This window comes from Brachypodium distachyon, chromosome 2 (genome assembly GCF_000005505.3).
Source record: "Brachypodium distachyon strain Bd21 chromosome 2, Brachypodium_distachyon_v3.0, whole genome shotgun sequence".
NCBI lineage: Eukaryota > Viridiplantae > Streptophyta > Magnoliopsida > Poales > Poaceae > Brachypodium > Brachypodium distachyon.
In genome coordinates this window covers 53,739,152-53,758,696 of record NC_016132.3, presented here as the reverse complement: position 1 = coordinate 53,758,696, position 19,545 = coordinate 53,739,152, and the positions used below count along the sequence as shown (strand labels likewise).

The window sequence follows — 19,545 nt, the reverse complement described above, 5'->3', positions numbered from 1 at the left end:
TTCTCGTCCCCGGTGTTGCGCCTAGCGCTGCTGAAGGCGCAGGAGTTGTGTCCGGCAAATTTCTTGGGATCCGGTTGGTTTTTCGGGTGTCCGGTGAATTTCTTGGGATTTGATTGGTTTTCATGTTTCATGTCTGATTCTTCCGATCTATATATGGTTCTTATCTTTGGCGATGGTTATTGCTCTGGTGTACTAATCTTGTCGGGCCTTACATGACGACTTCCCTACTGTATGCTAAAATGAGCTCTACTTTGACAAGCTTTGTTCATCTCCAGCGATAGAGGAATGAGGACGGCGGCGCATCTTCGGCTCGCTCCAGTGTTTGCAGAGTTGCAGTCATCGCTAGGTGGTTCAATGGTTTATTTATAATTTTTATTACTACTTCCATCCTTTTTATGAGGCATGCATGCGTTCCAATATCATCAATTTAACTACCAAAAAAAATTGCATGACATAAAAAATACCATTGAAAAGTTCATTTGATTCCAAATCTAATGATATTTTTTTATGAAATATAATTTATATTTTGCTAGTTAAGTTTGTGATCTTAGTTAGCGCATGTGTGCCTCATGGAATATTACTTTTAGTGCTGCTTATTAAAAGATCGGAAGGCCTTTTGGAAAAAAAAAAACTCTTTGATTATCCAGCGTGAGAATCCACTCGTATCAAGCCGGTGAGCTGCTATTTCTGTTCGACGTGACCATCGCCGCCTCTGCGCGACCTCGGCAACATGCGCCATCATCCGTCCTGCGATCTTATCCGACAAGCCATCCGGGCTGCCGGGCTGGTTCTGGTTGGGCGGGCATTCTCGCACTATGTGACGATGGGCCGCGTCCAACCGTCCACTGGCCCGTGGCGGCACGCCATGTGCCAGAAAAGCCGGCGGCGACGCGCCACGAGCGGCATCCTCCTGCCCTCAGCCGCCAAGTGTCAGCATGATGCCCAACCAGAAATTCCAATTAGCGTTTCACAAAAATAAAATAAAATCGATAGACCGGCCCGATGCGATGGGGAGTTGATCCCTTGCTTCGAGATCGGAGCGTCTTTTCGGCGACAGCGACGGATGTGGGCTCGCGCTCCGTTTCGTTTGCGTGGACGTCTAGCGCGCGCAGGCACGTACGTGACGTTCGTCTAGAAAGTAGTAGAAACCGGTCTTGTCCCGGCGATTACGCTCCGCCGCTCGATCGAGATCGATCCGGTCGACGTTTAACTGGTCGTCCGTCCGTTCGTAGCACGCGCCCAAGAACGGGGAGACGACGAGATCAGGTCAACTACATATACCTAGCTTGGCTTAGCTAGCTGCCCGTCTTATCCGAAACTTTTGATGGGAGTCTCGGTCTGGCCATAATAACCTCTGCAGCTGGTTTTGGAATCGGCATGGACCCGCCGCGCCCGCCCTTCCGATCGAGACGTCACGCGTCGATTATCGGCGCCGGTCACATATTGATGCACGAATCATGGGGCTTGCCGAAACGACCGTAACGAGTAATCGACGCGATTGTTGGTGCATGCACGTACCGCAGCATGGTCTCTCGTGCGGATTTTAATGGCAGGTTCATGGACCGCATATGAACCGATCAACGTGCTCGGTCGTGCAAATTTTATGGGAGCTACGTGTGTTGGCATGCGCATCGTATCGTACTAGCAATTCGTTAGTGTATTTATTAGAAGAAGGTTTGAATCAGTTACAGAAAGAAAAGGGTTTGAATCGAGAACAACCTTTTGCTTTCGCATAAGAAGACGAAGGTCGTTTTTTCTAACGTATATGATCGGCAATGGCATACAGAGAGGAACCGAGCGGTCGTTCCAACCATATGTGCTCCATACGTCTGTACTAGGAGGAGCTGTTTGGGGTTAACTACAAGACGTCTTTCCTCGTGTGCTCAGATGAATATTCTCCGAAGCGAAACCAATATTCTCATTCTTTTTCCTCTATCCGGTTTCTCTTATCTTAACCAGCGAGGCCACTCCAAGATAATCATGCATTCGTTCCAGATAACTCTGGGAACTCGGAGCCTCGTGCTCACAGTCACATCACATGTCCACTGTTCAGTCGGTACACACGTATGCGCTCTGGGTCCAGGTAACTTAATTAGGCAGGTAAACTGCCGACGTCCGGGTAACTTAATTGGCTGTTATTCCCTGCGGTGATGTCCCTCCTGGACGTGCAATACATACATATACAGCGGTGCAAACCAGTTGTCAACGTTCTTTTTGTAAGAAAAAAGATTTACCAGATCTGCGTTGTGGTCAGCTAAATCAGAAAAGCAGCTCATAAGCTGAATTCCCGGCACATCTCTGAAGCAGCAGAAGTCTCACGGAATGTGCTTGGTCAAACACATGGGAATTAATTATACTCTACTGAACCGCAGATAAGCACCGAAGATAGCAGAGTAATCACAGCTTTCCTCCCTAAACCAGGACAGCCTTCTCGGCTGCTCCCACTTCCATGGTCAGAACGAGGTTGCCAACTTGCCATCGATTGATCAGTGGACTCGTTCTCGGTGCGTCCGCCGTCAAAGTTTGGCAGAGTCGGTCTCGCAAAGCACTAACCTAGGTTTTGGCCATTGATCACTTGATCGGCTTAAGTTCTGGAGCAAATCCATAATCTATCCCTTGGTGTAAGACAACGTATCTCATCTAGCACTGCGAACCTTCGAGACGAGTGTCCAACTGATGGAATTTGAGCAACGTCAAAGAGTGTTTCAATTCGTGCTAGCTACTATACACGGTGTTGGAGATTGGCGATATCCATCATCTGCGTGCTCCGCACTCCGAGAAGATAATAAGAACGCGACTTTGAACTCTTAGAAAACCAGTTGACGAGGGGTGTTTCGTGGCGCTAAATTGCCAAAGAAAGAAACACCACTAAAGTCAACTACCGAAAGCCGTCCTGGCCGAAATCACGAAGCCTTCCAATAGAAGTTCCGGCGCAATACAGTCAGTCATTACTTACTTAACTCCAAATAAAAAACAAAGATAGTCTTAGCTTACGACATTGCCGACCAAAAACACATAATACTGAATATACATAAATCAAGTCGCTCGCTTGGAAGATCAGTCTCCTTAAAATCGGGTTACCTATACACAAGCCAAGGAGAAATGGATGAAGTATTGGTGCTGCTACTTGGCATTATACTTTTACAGGAAAACCTTGTGCCGGCCAGCCTAGGATGGATGGATGGATGGGGACGGGCGCGTTCCACGGAGCACAACGACGTGCGCTGCCCGAACGCAAGAAACCACCGCGATTCACGACGACTCGGACAGCACGAAGGAACGCATCGCAGTTCACAGCCCACAGGCCACGGCTCTCTTCTTCTTCTCTCCGGATAAGCTCGAACCCCTTTTTCTTTTACGCGCTGGCCGGGGTGCTAATTTATTGGTTTTCCGCGTACTACCCCACGTAACGCAGCGCACGCCAGCCAGCCCCGCGGTTCGAAGAATTCAATTTCAAACCACTCTGCACCACGGTCCACACGCACGCCAGCCATCACGCGCTCCTCTTCTTCCCCCTATCTCATCCGCTGATCTGCTGCTCCTCCCGTCGAACGTATATATAAGACGCCTCGCCTTCTAATTCTCGAGGCCACAGCAGAAGCAAGCTAGTAGTACAACGAGATTTATAGTCGAAGTTTCTTTTGGAATTCCAAGCGATAAGCAGAGATTTCAAACCATCAATCAACGACGGTTCAACTGGAGCGCTGAAATGGCAACGACCAAGCTGTCCCCGGTCTCGCCTGTGCGGCCGGACGATAAGCGGCGCGCGCCGTCGGCGGCGGCGGTTCTGAAGGTGCCGGACAGCACGGCGGCGGAGGCGTACGAGCAGTACCTCCGGCTGCCGGAGCTGTCGAGGCTCTGGAAGGACACGTGCTGCCCGGGCTGGGCCGACGAGGGCCTGGTCAAGCCGGCGCTGCAGGCGCTGGAGATCACCTTCCGATTCGTGTCCCTCGCGCTCTCCGACCCGCGTGGCTACGCCAGCCGCCGCGAGCTCGCGCGCCGGCTCGAGTCGCTCGCGGCGCGGGAGGTGGAGCTTGTGGCCGCGCTCTGCGAGGGCGGCGAGCGGTGCGCGCCGCCGCTGGCCGCGCTGAGCGCGTCCGGGGGCGTGCTCCCGCGGGAGCGTAGCGCGTCCGAGGTGTGGCAGCTCCCCGGGAGCGCGGCCGCCGTGGTGTGCCACGCCAGCGAGTCCAGCCTGCTCCCGCGCCTCGCCGCGTGGGACAAGTCCGAGACGCTGGCGGCCAGGATCAAGTACGCCATCGAGAGCCAGATGCAAGGGTGCGCCTTCTCCCTCGGCCTCGGCGAGCCCAACCTCGCCGGCAAGCCCGTGCTGGAGTACGACCGCGTGGTGCGCCCGCACGAGCTGCACGCCCTCAAGCCCAAGGTCGCGCCGGAGCCCAAGACGGGCTACCGCAACAGGGAGAACGAGGCGCTCTTCACCATCCACCAGATACTCGAATCCTGGCTGTGCGCGGCGTCCCAACTCCTCGCCCGCCTCAACAGCCGAATCGAGGCCAGAGACTGGGAGGCTGCGGCGAGCGACTGCTGGATCCTGGAGCGCGTCTGGAAGCTGCTCGCCGACATCGAGGACCTGCACTTGCTGATGGATCCGGACGACTTCCTGCGGCTCAAGAGCCAGCTCGCGATCCGGGCGGCGCCGGGCACCGACGCGTCCTGCTTCTGGTCCAGGGCGCTGCTGCACGTCGCGAACGGCACGAGGGACATCAAGAAGCAGGTGCCGTCGATAATCGGCGTCGAGGTTGACCCCAATGGCGGGCCGAGGGTGCAGGAGGCGGCCATGAGGCTGTACCACGGCCGGAGGCGCGGCGAAGGCGAGGACGCCGGCAAGATCGAGCTGCTGCAGGCTTTCCAGGCCGTGGAGGCGGCCGTGCGGAGGTTCTTCTTCGCGTACCGGCAGCTCGTGGCGGCCGTGATGGGCACGGCGGAGGCTTCGGGCAACCGGGCGCTGTTCGTGCCGACGGAGGGGACGGACCCCTTGTCGCAGATGTTCCTCGAGCCGCCGTACTTTCCCAGCCTCGACGCCGCCAAGACGTTCTTGGCCGACTACTGGGTTCAGCACATGGTCGCCAACTCTGCTTCGTCCGGGCAGAGCTGAATGTCTGATTGTCTGAAGAACGGCGAAAGCGAAGCGACCCGTAATTTTGCAGGCAAGTGAAGATGATGCTGTAATCTATAGCGATCCATTTATGTAGCCATAGAGTGTAGTGCGAGTAGATAAACTCTTACGCGTGCGTGTTGTTTTGTGATTTGTTCTACGTATTTCACGAAGATATCGATTCAATTAGATCACATTGGGAACGGTAGTCTGATGTATTTCAATTGCGTTCCTCTAATGTAAATATCATTCAGAATCAATGTAATATGTACGCGGTAAAACATTACCTACTCGGAACAAAGATGCAGAAATGATCCTAATAAGCATCGGATGGAGCATGCAAATGTGCTCGCTTTAGTTGCCTTGGACACCTAGCAAAGAACATTAACCAAGCAAAGGAATTGGACGTGCTCTTCGAACCGAGAGTTGTTGGGACTTGCAAGTCCAAGAGTGCAGACTGCAGACCACTAATCTGACGATCATGGGAGTACACAAGAGGTCCGTTGAATAGGCCTTGAACTTGAAGAGTGCCAGTACAAAGTTTATTTTCAAAGTTAAAACAACTAAAATCTGATGATCATTACCTTCAAAAAAAAATCTGATGATCATTGATTACTACCCCCTGCTTTTCGTGCCCACAAAAACAGATAAGAAAGCGCAGAGCCGAAACCCCCAAACCCTGTTACTATTTCATTACCGAAGCTGTACATGTACTTTTTCTTCAGCTAACAGACTTGAGAAATTTGAAGTCAGGAAGCATGACCGAATCTCTCCACTATAGACATGGACTAACAGATTTAACCAGTTCTTGATGTTCATACACATTTGTTTCTTGCACGTACTCTTTTACGAGAACACTCCTTCACATCTTTAATTAAGACCGAATAGATGAATTAGCGGTCCAAGTCCAACTAGATATGAACTCTCCTACGCTGACCAACATGGCTACGACGAGACCGCCGCAGGGTGTTGGGCCATCCCTTCACATAGAGGTGAACTTTCAGCCCAGCAAAAACAGTCACAAGCTCAGTGCTTGTGAACCGTTGATCTTAGCCCCATCTGAGATTGCTCTCCTTGTTATATATAAGGAGAAGAAGAAAACCCTGACCACACCAGACACAACACAACCAGTTTTGTACAGCCTTGTCCGCGAGCAGGGGCCGCCCTGCCACGTCACCAAAGCCGCGTGGCCTCCATGCCCGGGCTGACAAAGCTCAATACGTACAGCAGGCTGATATATTTCCGAAAACAAAAGATAAATCCAACAAAGGTTTCTAGTACAACAAATGGAACAAATGAACCGGCAAAGGTACTTCTACAATGAGTTCCAGGAGAAGAAGTACAACATACAGACATACGGTTCACACAGACAGACAGACAGACGACAGATGGTTTCTTGTTCGAACAGTACACAACAGCATCTAAATTAACCGACGAACTGATGAAGAATGCGCTCAGAACTTGCTCGGATCGAAGGTAACCTTGTCTTCGGACGGCGTCGCGAATTCCCTGGAGGCCATCTGGACGACGTCATCCAGCTCGCCGGTGCAGCTCGGGCCCATGGCTGCCTCGCTGTAGTAGGTGGGTTGGCCCTCGAACTTTACAAGGTTCGGGAGGTTCCCCTGATGATGAGCAGTACCCATTGGGGGCACATTGAGCAGCTGGTTCATATAGGCAGGGGCGGCCTGAAGGTGCTCCTGATCAGTAGTACCCACCATCACCGGGAGCGCCGGCACTTGCATTTCATACTGCAAGTTGCTGATGTTGGGGAAGGAGTTGTATGTGTTGAGGCCCGGCAGCAGCAAAGGCGCGTTCAGGTTCGTCATCCCTCCATTGGATGATCCGGCCGAATATTCGAAGTTCATGTCCATCCCAGTTTGGCTGGAGCCCGCCAGGGCCAGCGGGGCAGCAGCATTTGGGCTGCCCGGACCGCCGGACGACGGCGAAGCAGGCCCCGATGGTGGTGGCGAGGTGGGCTCGATGGACGGGGGGTACTTGCTGCGGATGTATTGCTCCAGGACGGTGAATTCGCCTGGGGGAGGCTGCTCGCTCTTCTTCTTCTTGAACTGGCGCGTCGCCCCTAGGCTCCGCCTGACCGCGTTCCAGTGGTTCTTCACGGAGTTCTCCGACCGGCCCGGGAGGTGCCTCGCGATCTCTGACCAACGGTTCCCGAGCGTCATGTGCTCCTGGATAAGTGCCTTGTCGTCCTCCTCGGTCCAAGGAGCATCCTTCTGCAATGTGAAACACAGACATACGTTAATGCCTCCAAATGATTGGCAGATGATGAGAGCAACTGCATTTGAATAGCTTACTGAAAAATGTTACAGTACATTTGAGTATATTTATTCTGAAATGTAAATGTTCCAATCTTGGAATGGCGGCGCATAATTTCGCAGAAATAGTTTGCACTGCTTGATCTTTGCAACGAGCTCACGATGACATACATACAAATCTCAAGTTTGTCCGTCTATTTTTGGATAGAGGAGTAGATATTAGAATAGTCAGGCTTAAACAGATATAGTACTAAATACTTGTATCAGGTAAGATTGACAAGTATATGTTCAGTATTATCTAGTAGTAATTCATACAGTAAAAAAGAGGTACCATGTTTATGAGAGAATTCAAGCCGGAAAAAAATGTTATTATAAGGTAAGAGGATATTCAGCACAGTATAATTTAGTAGTTCTCTTTAAGAGCCTCATGAACAGGAAAGATAGATGAGTTCATATATAGTAAAAAATAATTGCCATGTTTAATATAAATCATACCCAAGGCCACACAACTAATGTTCAGTTAACTATAGACAACCCAAGCGGATATCTCTAAACCGTGTCAGCCACCTAGCTAAACAAGATCATCGTGAGACAAAACAACCACAACCGACAAATTGACATATCAAAGAAAAAATCACAACATAAAGCCATGCAATCAATTAATGCTCGGATAGATGAACCGAAAATCTATCTAAACAAGCCCACCATGAGGCGAAAAGCCACTCCCTACAAATTAAGTGCCATTTTAAGGAAAATTATACGCAGGAGACATAAAATTAATGCTTGGTTAATTGTAGATAAACTATGCGGAAACTCGACAATGAACCGGGCACCTAGCAAAACAAGATCATCATGAGATGAAACGGCCACAACCGACAAATTGCCATATTAAAGAGAAATCACATGGGAAAACCATACAATTAATGCTTGGATATATAAACCTAGAAATCTATCTAAACAAGATCACCGCGAGGCGAAACGCCACTCCCTACAAATTGCCATTTTAAGAGAAATTATACAGAAAAAAGATTAAATCAATGCTAGTAATCATACACAAAATGAGGCAGAAACCTCTACAACGAGCTAGGCACCTAGCTAAACAAGATCAGCGCGACATGAAACGGCTACAACCCGCAAATCACCGTTATTTAGAGAAATCATACAGAAATGTCATTCGATTAAGGCTTGGTTGGAGACAAACTAGGAGGAAACCTCGACAGCGAGTCTGCCACCTAGCTAAACAAGATCACCGAGAGACGAAACGGCCACACACCCACATAGAAAATTAATGTGACCAAATCACAACACATGGATAAGGCGCATTCCCTCTTAAGCCACCGATGGTGTCATCATCATCACACATTGCACACACAACTAGATGACTCTAGTAATCACATTCAGATTTGGAAACATCAGACTTGAATGAATATAACAGTAGGAGTATGACCAAATTTCATTAATTCCTGAAAAGACACAAATTCCCCCTTGTCCAAATTTCCCTATTTTAACTTTAATAGTGTGGAGATCCAGGGGCTTTCAGATAGTGTAATACTCATAACAAAACTCAGAAAGCATCCATGGTACAAAATTCCCCCTTTATAATGGATTACATGGCATTCTCTCATCTAAATGCAAATCAAACTGAGATGATCAAAGTACCATGGATGCTTCCTTCAGATGGTTGTGCATTAGTAATTCGACCAAAGTAATGGGACAAAAAGTTTGACCATAACTTTCTCCCCCCAATCTCTTCACAAGGGCCACATGAAGAAATTACTCATATGATATTCAGTTAGTGGCCTTGATATAAAGAAATTGGCGCACTTAATGATTAAAATGAAGACATGCAACATGACAAACCATTTACTCCGGAATCAATACCCACTCCCCAATAGCACGATGAAACTTCAAACGTAAAAATAGATTTGAAACAATTTAAACTTCAAAATCATGTAAAGACAAATCTTTCCACTGGTTAAAATCAAGAGAGTGCAATCTTGCTAGCCAGCTTATGGCATCAAGAAACTTGCAGATCACCTTGAGTTCGGGGCGCAGGTGGTTCATCCACCTCGCGCGGCACTGCTTCCCGATCCGGCCCGGGAGGTGTTTCACAATCGCGGCCCACTTCCCTTCTCCGTACATGTTCATCATCTCCCTGAGGATTCTGCAAACAAGAGAAAGCACGTTGGTGAATAAGGAGTCAAGAAAAAACATCATGCATGCCACGAGATCTGGTTCAGTCGTGTTACGCAACTGATCTTCTTCCGTCGTCCACGCCCCTTTCAGCACCCGCACTGGGTTGCAATGGCGGTCGCGGTTGTTCCTGACTGTTCGCGGTCGCCGAGGCACCGTGGCGGCCTCAACAGGAGAGGTCCCGCCGGTGGCCGCAAGGGCTCCCTTGGCCGGCATGGCGAAGTTGGTGGGTGCCATGTCGAAGCCGACGTCAAGCAGTCCCATGTCGGGAACTTCTGCCTGAGCACAGCCATCTTGCGGGAGCAACTAGCCAAAACTAGATGAGCCAGAGCTAGAGGCGATGTACCTTTCCATCACCCCATAGTACCCCTCCTCCTCTGCGGTCCACGCATTTGACTCCATCTCCTGGGTGAAAAGCATGTCCTCCGTCACCACCGGCTTGGCCATAGGTCGGAATTGAGGGGAGGCGGTGCAAAACGGGGGTAGAATTCCGAGGGGGTAGAAGGAGAGAGAGGAAGGGCCTGACAGAGGGGAGAAGAGAAAGGGAAGTACTAGCTGCGGACCTCTGTCGCGAAGGGATCGATGTAGACCCGAGTCCCCGTGTGATATATTGGAGATGGTCCCATACGTTTCAGCCGCTCATCTCGTCCCGCTTTCATCCCACAGCCAAGAACCATTATGGGCTATAACGGTCCAACTACAGTTTTATCGGTTGCGTCCACGAGGAGGGGAATATCGGCCGCTGGATCCCCATCGCTCTCCAGTCTGTGTCTCTAGCCCATGTACACCGGCTGTACCCAGCTTCTCAAAAGGATGGCTCGTGGACGCGGTGGGTCCCGGATGTCAGTGCTGTTTGCTTGACCAAGTGCCGGTTTGGATCACGAGTTTGTTGCAGCTTACAAGGGGGGATTTGCTTCCTTACAAAAGTCCAATTGGTCGTATGGCCGTATGTGTGTAAATTACCTCTGGCAGTGGAATTCGAAACGTTCGGCGTGCTTGGCTGTAGAATCACACGCGGGCGGTGCATTCAAACAAATAGCTCAAAGGATATTTCCATCTGGATGACTATGTAGCAGTTATGATATTTCCAGAAACATTTATATATACTTCAATCATATTACATTTTCATCAGTATTAGTGCTATAGTACCATATGATGCATATGGATGACTATGTCAAAGGGTGCATTATTGGCTACAGATTGGGATTGGTTTATGTATGATAATTGTTCAACAAATTTTGGGAATAGCCCCAAGCACAAAAAGATGCACGTACATCTGTGACGGGTTTTATCAGTGGGAAGCTCACACTTACATGTCAGGAGATGATGGATTTTTAGGATAAATCATTTAGTTTATTGAATCTTCACTACAAGTATTCACTAAAAATACAAGTATCCATGCTGTTTTTATACTCGATACCGTTAAGCTGTGTGTATGCACAAAATGGATAATTAAGGAGTCTTGACAAATTAATGGTGTGTGAAGTTGGTCGTTTTCGTGTCGGGTCCGATGCAGTTATATATAAATGTGAAGTTTGTCGTTTTCCTGTCGGATCCAATGCAACTATAGAGATATATCCCGACATAACTGATCAATTATACTGTTGGAATCCAGGAACGACAACTTAATTAAACACGGTGAACACGAACGGTTATAAGTGAAGCACGTGGTCTTATGGTCGCACACACGTACGGAAACAAACATGCAAGGAAATCTTTGCATAATGCTTCAAGCTTACGAGTCGCATCGGGAGGACGGTTTTTCGATCAAGAGGCGAATAAGGTGACTTCACTGTATATTATGTTTGGACATGGCCACATAACCTGATGCCGTTATAAATTCGTTTGTACGGTAATCTATTGGCAAAATTAGACTTGTTAAAACTGAAAATTTGATTTATCGTTTGAGCGTGTCCTTGCTATATGCTTTTGCCCGTTGCAGCATAGGTCAAGTGGTGCATCCAAAATGTCCAGGTGATGATGATCCTTGTGACGTGCAGGTTTTAATCGTCTACCGAGTGAGTGGACGCGTGACGTACTTGGATCGGACAACGCGCGAGGAGCACACACGCGCCGCGGGGTGCTGGTCACGGTTACGAAAAATAAAGCGTACGTTACACTAAAATCAGCCAAAAAGCTGGAAGACACACCGCCCGGCTGGATGACTAACACGACAGGATGTAAAATGTCCTCAAGCGACACTTCTTGACAAACCAAAGCAAACCCCTTCCTTCTATTTTTGGAGGCATATAATTACTTGCAACCATGGAACGGCGTGAGACTCACGCCGGCGTTTTGCCATTGAACTCGTATACGTCAAGTGCCGTTTGAACGGGCCGGGCTGATCGACTTCTGTCCCCGCTCGCTTTGCAAGAGTCACGCTAGCCCGTTCCTATCCGATAGCAGTCTACTCTACGTATAACTCCAGTTCATCTGGAAAAGAAAAAACATGACTTCGGGTGCATACCCTGGAAGCATCTTCCACCCCGGTGCCAGTTGTATGAAGTTGGAGCAAAAGAATAATTAATGTTCCATAAAATTGGTGACAGGAAAGAGGGAGACTACATTGCACATACTCATTTCGTCCCCTCTAACATTAAACGCTTTACATTCGTCGTCGTCTTGTAGCAAAATCCTGGCTCAGTCCCTATTTGCATGGAAAAATAAATAAATATTCACCTTTTGGTAAAAACATCGTGCTTGCATAATGTGCCTTTAGATCAGCACTAGATTTTGTTTCTTAATTTATTTTCATGTAAATTTGTAGGCATATAAGTACATGATTATGTGTAAAAAAATAGTTTTGGGAGTGCTTCACAGAGTATTTCGTGGCTCCCGTTTCCTTCCACTCTTCTTTTCTTTGTTTTGTTATAACATTTTCTTTGTATTTTTAAAGAGAAAATTTTCCTTTTGCTTTTTGATACCCAAACGCAATCCTTGATCTGGACCAAGTTAGGTATGGGCTGAAGAGGAGGCCGGGGGGAGTCACGTTAGGTATGGGCTGCTCTATTTGCCACGAGACAGTATGGGAGCCCGATCTAGGCATAAGGAACAGATGTATTAGGCCCAGGGACTATTTTTTATTTCGGCTCTCCTAAAGAAAGGCTAATTTATGGGCTCTCTTCCTTCGATGCATGCAGCTGCAGGGATGCACCTAGCGCAAGGCCCGGTCCATCTAGGCATATGACGGCCTCTCAAAGAAAATCTGGGCATATGACGGAATTGCTGTCGAACTCCACTGACATGCATCGGTCTAAGTAGCTACGGCCTACAGGCCCAGCCAAATTTGCATTGTTTTTTTTAACACGATCTACAGCCATGCTAACTGTGGTGAATAGTCAGAAACGTAGATCTCCCATACGGGAGTCTTCAGATACACAAAACTGAAAGCGTAAATCACCGAAACATCTTCTATGAAACCAAATCTTCTACGGGGCAGGAACATTTTCCAAGAGATCTTCCAGGGGCACACCAAGAGATCTTCCAGGGGCACACCTATTCCTTCTTTGATCCAATAGGAAACATGCCACTCCCGTGTTAAAAATACTTTTTGCGCATTCAAGTCCCAAGACGAGATCTGTAGTCATATGGGAGTATCTGGTTTCATACGAGGACACGATGATAATACTACGCGCCTAGTACACAACTCGTAGCAAATAAGCTTCGAAAGAAGGAATTCCCAACGCGATCAGGGGGCATATTCTATCAACATCAATCTCGAATTCTCGATAAAGCAAGCGCGCATGTAATTATGGAATGCCGCTGTTCTGCCCCTCTGTCCCTTGTCATCACCCCTTTGCTGCCTACCGAGTAAGGCAGTAAGCTACACCGATCTGAACCCCACGACTTCATCGCCACGGTTTCTTCCTCTTGTCGACGAGTTCCGGGGAGCAGACCACATCGACCGATCGGATCAAGCAAGCGCACATCAAGACTTGGGGTCTCGATCGCCGTGACCAGCAACAGCAGTTCAGAATAAGTTCCAGGCGCAAGCTTACACATCCCAGGTGGCCCAAAGCATGTGCCCGATCGCAACGCAGGCTCGACCTACAGACTACACTGCCCCCTGACCGGCAATTTCGGTGTACGCTCGACGAGTGATTGGCGTGAGTTCGATCATTCGAGTGTAGTTTTCATGGAACCTGGTCATGGCCCCCTGCCAGCTTTGGCTTCTCGTCCTTGTTGCATGCACAAACCGCATGGCAGCGTCAGTCTCCAGCATGGCCGGGCTGTGGACCTCAGAGCGTATCACGCTGCATGTCTTACAAGCGAAACTCTTCTCATACAAGCAATGTACTGTGTGTCGGCAAAAAGGACATTAGCACTGAAGGCTCCGTTGTACTCTGATGTTTGGATAGCATATGTTCGTTATGATCCAGTGACTGATCGAACTGGCCGGCAGCAGAACAGAAGATTGGGACGGTTTAGGTTTCCTGTCAACTCTGAACACCACGAGGCAGTCCAAAGGGGGTCGCCGTGATACCGGGCGTAGCACGCTAGAGTCACGCTGTTTGCGTGAAAAATTCAGGTAGCGTTACTGCCCGTAATGATTCAGAAAGTGTAGCTCAATTACAGATATCATTCAACTATGGCTGAGAACTAGCAGAAGAGCTTCTCAGAAACATCCAACCCTTATACTGAGTAGTAGCTCGTATGCACTGATTAATGTGCAGCTTACAGGACCACTGATCTCTCGAAATCAATTTCGTTCGGACGCATTGGTTGGGTCTATAAAGGGATTGGAATGCTACATCATCGTGCATGGACGGGTGGAGCCGTGGAGTGCGCACAGAGGACAATTAAACGGGAGGAACCAACGAACATTTCCAAGGAAATTAAGGTTTTATGGTGGTCTTTCGGCAGGAACAGCCGAACCGTCATGGAGAAAATTATACAGCATACTGGTGCACATGGGCTTATATTACCATGTATACGAACATTATACAGCATACGTATGTATGTATGCAAAATTTGGACACAAAAAGCAGAGTGAAATTACATTGGTTGATTGCAGCTCATAATTTAGCCTGGTACTCGTACTAGCGTGAATTTTGGCTTTAGATTATATGCATGTGCACATAAAAAAGAGTGACATTTCCTTTTTATGCTTACACAAGGACTTTGTGAAAAACTGGCTCACATGAATGTCTGATATTTGTAATATGATTGTCTTTTCTTTATTTATTATCACATCATGGTGTTCCTTTTCTTAAAGGTTCAAGTGCACCTTAAATATACATATAATTGATAGTTCCCTTAGGTGCTAAGAATGGAATTATCGATCAAAGGGACAATTAGCTAACCAAACCTGACTTGCAGGATATCTAAGTTTTTAAAGGTTATGCATGCCAAATACTCCCTCTGTCACATATTAAGTGACTCAAAATTGTCAAAATATGGATGCATCTATAGCTAAAAAACGTTTAGATACATGTAATATTTCAACACTTAATATGAGACGGAGGCACGAGAATTTTAAGCATGAAAGACACCTAAAAAGAAGCCAAAAACTCTGAATCAGATCTCTCAAGGGGGGAAACTGGAGAGCTTGCCTATTCATCTACGCAAATTTGCATGCAGCAGATTGATGCTATGGGGTACGAATGAGCACAGATCATGTTAACGAGCGGCGTATCCGGTGCAAACTCTCATTAGGTGCAAACTGTGTAAACTCCACAACAACCATGTATGAAAGTTTCAAAAAATTCCTATAAATATGTCATATGTTGGAAGTGTGGTGCTCTACAAACGTGCAAAAGATTAAAAAGAGAAAAATGCAAATGAATAGTGTCAAACGCCAAGGGGCCTCTATTCATGCCGAATTTGTTTTTTTCGCTACTACCAAATGCCATCGAGTTTGGACTTGAAATTTTACACATATATAAAACATCAATTCTCTAACATATGTAAAAAATTTAGAATTTTTAAAACTCTTTTTGAAGGAGTTTTCACGGTTTGTACGAGGTGGTTAACCAGTATATTTTCCTCTTAACGAGATCGTATCAAAAGCATCGTACGCGCAGTACTTCCGTATGGGGGGTACTACGACAGAGCTGCCTCACGTCAGCACTTTCCACGACACTGTGCTACTCCAAGCATCCACGGCCCATCTCGCGACACGTGACACCAATAGGACGGACAGGAGGCCTTTTCATCGCCGACCGCAGCCGACAGATCCGTGGAGCCGCGAGCTCAATCGATCGATCGCGTCTGCTCATTCGCGCAGTTTCCGGCCAACTGCCCCCACTCGCCGGATTTCCAGAAAGGGGAAGAAAGGCGCAGCAGCAAGGCCGGGGATCGGCGCGGCACCGGCCGACCGACCATCGCGTTGCTCCTCTGCTCGATCTCCCCATACAGGAGCAACCACAGCAAGGAAAAACCAAAGGCGACGTAAAACGAAAGATCAACTCTATACCGTGTAAGTGTGTATGTAGTATATCAGCTGCAGTTGTAAGCATAGGTACTGTACTATTGATTCCTTCATGGCTGGCCAAGCACATGCGGGGAGGTGCGTGGACTTTCTTCACGGAGTGGAGTCAAAAAAAGAAACGGAAAAATCCTCTCTTTCTCTATCTTTCTTGGGTTTTTTCTAGGACGTAGTATCGACGACGGGGGGTGAGCGTGTGTTGGGATCTCAGCCTGAGCGCCGTGGCGCACGCATCAGTCGAGGGGGTAGCATGTGTCCTCACCGCCCGTGTTCCACAGGAAGTGCGCGTAGGCCGCCGCGTGGTGCCCGTTGCCGGGGTCGGCGGCGATCGCCTCCTGGTACGTCTCCTCCGCGCCCGCCAGGTCGCTGCGCGCCTTCCACAGGAACGTCGCGTACCACCCCAGCGCCTCCGCGTCCGCCGGCTCCGCCGCCCCCACCGCCCGCTTGAAGTAGTGCTCCGCCCTGCATGCGCGCAAAAAACAACCGACCACCTGTCAGTTAACAAGCGACATCGTTTGAACTATTGCTGAATGTCATTCCGTCGAACAGCTTGGGGGCACCCACCGGTCGTGATCGCGCTGCACCAGGTACAGGAACTGCGCGAAGTTGGCGAGCAGCAGCGAGTTGTTGGGCTCCTCGGACACGGCCTGCTCGTATCTCTGCTCCGTCCTCGCGTAGCCGGCAAAGTCCTCCGTGTCCAGCTTGGCCTCCACGGGCGCCACGAGCTGCCCCAGGATGTCCGGGTCCATCAACGCCTCCACGCGCACGCTGGCCTGCATCCTTCTAGCTTCGTCGGCAATCCTTTTCCATACGACGAGCTCGTCCTCCGACTTCTCCTCCGCGGCCATCGCGTCGGACACGGCCTCCTCCGCGCCGGTCCCCACCGGCGGCGCCGCCGCCTCTGACGCGTCCTGAGGCAGCACCGCTCCGCTTTGCCGGTACATGGACTCGTCCGACCGGTCGTCCCCGGCGCCCCCGGCGAACGGCCGCACCTTGCCCCCGCCGCCACTGTTCCCGCCCACCGAGGCCGTCCGGCCAATGGAGAACTTGTTGTTGAGCGAGCCGGTGTCGACGAAGAGCTGATCATCGGAAGGGTACAGGTGCTGCTCCCCGTGCTGCTGGGTCGTGTAGTCGATCATGGCGACAGCCGCCACGGTGGGCTGGGGAGGCGGGAGGTTGGCAGCCATGGCGATGTTGTCGCCCATGGAGTAGACGGTGAAGTTGGCGAGGAGGAGCATGACGGAGACCATGAGCGCCGGTGTGCCGGAGAAGATGTGCTGGAAGAGCCAGACGAAGGAGGCGTCCATCTCGGCGTGGACGCGCGCCAGCACGCTCTGCAGGTCCTCGTAGAAGAGCGCCTGCCGCATCTGCAGCGCGAAGCTCTGGAGCTCCCGGATGATGAGCACCATCGACGAGAAGGCCCGGCCCACCGCCCCGCGCCCGGACCCGCCTGCGCGGCCCACCATCAGCCCACGCTCGTCGCACCCGCGGCCCCGCTGTACTTCCTGCTGCTGCCGCTGCTGCTTCTTGCGCTTGAGCATCCGCAGCGACAGCGGCAGCCCGACGCTGCTCGCGCTCCGCTCCACGCTCGCCGGCCACCCGCAGCCTCCGGCGCCCGGGTGCAGCCCGACGGCGAGCTCCTGGATCCTCTTCAAGAACTCCTCGTCGTCACCCCCGCCGTGGCTGCCGATGCTGTCGATGCTGGCGCTGAGGGCGCGCCTCACCATCTGCTGCCCGCCGCGCCGGCGGGCGAGGCCGGCGCTCCAGCTAGCCAACGACGATGGCGACGACTGGGCTCTCGACAGCCTCATGCAGGCGCCGCCGAGAACGGCCGGCCTTGATGACGACGTCGCGATGGCAGAGGACGAAGGCGACGCCGGGGAGGAGGGGGAAGCGACCTGAATGCCCATGAGCTAGACACGCAGCCCTGACGCGCGCGAGCGCCCGGCGGACACCGGAACGTCGACGCCTGGTTGGGAAATGGCCCGCGGCTCCACCACGATGAGAAGCTAAATGCAAGGGAGAGGAAGAAGGGAAGGGAGGGGAAGGGAAACGAACGGACGGTGGCCTTATTTCAGGATCCGGAAGGAAGGTGTCCTGGTCAACCTCCCCACGGCCGCGGAGCTCGTGAAGCGAGCGATCTAGCACTCGTATTACGGTGAGTCGGTGACCACCTTCGCGGAATTATATAGGCAACTGGAATGGGAACGATATTTTCCCCTCCTTAATATAGAAACGGCCCAAATTTAGTCTCTCTCGACGCAATTGGAAATGTCTCAGGTATGGAAAATGAAGAACGAAAGGTACCAATACGAGACGCGATGTCGCGAGTGAAGAGGGAGGAGTGGTGGGAGAAGAAGCAGAAGAAGAGCGTGTATCGTCTAGTGTGTAGTGCCGGGAAGCCGTGCTATTTATTTCCTGCCACTCAGATGCAAGTGTGTGCGTGGGTGTGCTAAAAAAAAATCTGCAGACCGCCGTCCCTCTCTTTTCTGTACGGCTTCACTCACTCTTCAGTCGTCATCAACATGTGTGCAGCGTACGGCCAGTTGGCCACTCTAATTTTATACAATTCCTTTTGTAATTCGAGTTGGTAGGGATATCAGTTCGAATTTTTACAGACGAATTGGACCAGTGAAGGTAAGTCAGACCGCGAATGGTGTCGTGTCCAGTGATTTAGGGAAAAGGCTGGACGACGAGAACCTCCGTTCACGTGCACCACCCTCCGGCGGATGGTGGCGCTGCCAGTGTGGAGCCTCGAGGCTTTTACTCCCCGTCCGGCCGCCGTATCACACGTGTCCGCCATGAAGCCGCGGCGTGGCAACCGATCGGCAGACGGCGCCGGACAGGTCGCCTACGCAGCCAAGCTCCCATTGGACTCATCTGCACGGTAGGGCATGGGCCGGACTCGCGTTTTAGTGCTTCGAAGCATACAGTAGTCAGGAACGACAATAATACCACGTGCTGTTTTTTTTCTTCACTGGTTTTTTATGCAGAGTTTCGGCTTTTTCTGATTGTGCAACACAGCGGATGCATGATCGTTTAACGAAATGGAGCCAGAAAACTAGTACAACGCAAAGCCACAAGTGGCAAGGAAAAATAAAAACAACCACTCGCTATCTATTCAACCAACCGCCATGGGGACCACAGCAGCCACCCTTCGCCTAATGAGACCCGCATGCTTCCAGCGACCAAGCTCCTCCCGAATGCACTGAAGGATCCTCGCCACCGAAGGGACCGCGTCATTGAAAACCACATCATTGCGGTGCCGCCAGATGGTCCAAAAGACCAAAATGATCGTCGTTCGGAGGTCCTTCCGGGCCCGACGAGGTCGCGGAAGGGAGGACCACCAGTCGTGAAGCTGCCAATCTGCCACCGGAACCCAGTCAGCATGACCCTAGTCGGCAAGCAGGCTTGTCCACACTTGTCTCGCCGTGACGCACCCCAAGAACAAATGGGAGATGGTCTCCATCTCCTGGTCACAAAGGGGCAACGAGGGGGGTGCTGCAGGTCACAACTCGCAAGCCGGTCCACCGTCCAGC

General features: G+C 50.5%; 3 protein-coding genes across 3 annotated transcripts; 1 reads left to right on the top strand and 2 right to left on the bottom strand.

Moving 5' to 3' along the window:
* The first annotated feature begins 3,453 nt into the window (after nt 1-3,453).
* On the top strand, nt 3,454-5,405 carry LOC100833868 (nematode resistance protein-like HSPRO1). Its single transcript, XM_003564594.4, has one exon. It carries the CDS (start codon nt 3,710-3,712, stop codon nt 5,111-5,113), a length of 1,404 nt encoding a protein of 467 aa, XP_003564642.1. The 5' UTR covers nt 3,454-3,709; the 3' UTR covers nt 5,114-5,405.
* Nucleotides 5,406-5,475: 70 nt separating this feature from the next.
* On the bottom strand, nt 5,476-10,026 carry LOC112270764 (myb-like protein Q). Its single transcript, XM_024458864.1, has 4 exons — nt 9,937-10,026; nt 9,641-9,858; nt 9,424-9,550; nt 5,476-7,344 (listed from the first exon to the last, which is right to left on the bottom strand). Exons 1-4 carry the CDS (start codon nt 10,024-10,026, stop codon nt 6,568-6,570), a joined length of 1,212 nt encoding a protein of 403 aa, XP_024314632.1. The 3' UTR covers nt 5,476-6,567.
* A 5,944-nt stretch (nt 10,027-15,970) lies between these two features.
* Nucleotides 15,971-18,402, bottom strand: LOC100833559. The gene is made up of 2 exons (XM_003564593.4): nt 16,571-18,402; nt 15,971-16,468 (listed from the first exon to the last, which is right to left on the bottom strand). Exons 1-2 carry the CDS (start codon nt 17,914-17,916, stop codon nt 16,240-16,242), a joined length of 1,575 nt encoding a protein of 524 aa, XP_003564641.1. The 5' UTR covers nt 17,917-18,402; the 3' UTR covers nt 15,971-16,239.
* Between the last annotated feature and the right edge of the window lie 1,143 nt (nt 18,403-19,545).

Bases quoted from the DNA above. Each gene is read 5' to 3' on its own strand.
- LOC100833559 (XM_003564593.4), bottom strand. From the start codon at position 17,916: ATGGGCATTCAGGTCGCTTCCCCCTCCTCCCCGGCGTCGCCTTCGTCC. The intron at 16,469-16,570 runs GTGGGTGCCCCC...GCGCGCATGCAG, and splicing joins GTGCAGCGCGATCACGACCG to GGCGGAGCACTACTTCAAGC.
- LOC112270764 (XM_024458864.1), bottom strand. From the start codon at position 10,026: ATGGCCAAGCCGGTGGTGACGGAGGACATGCTTTTCACCCAGGAGATG. The intron at 9,859-9,936 runs GTGATGGAAAGG...GGCTGTGCTCAG, and splicing joins AGGAGGAGGGGTACTATGGG to GCAGAAGTTCCCGACATGGG. The intron at 7,345-9,423 runs GTGATCTGCAAG...TTCACATTGCAG, and splicing joins ACCTGCGCCCCGAACTCAAG to AAGGATGCTCCTTGGACCGA.
- LOC100833868 (XM_003564594.4), top strand. From the start codon at position 3,710: ATGGCAACGACCAAGCTGTCCCCGGTCTCGCCTGTGCGGCCGGACGAT.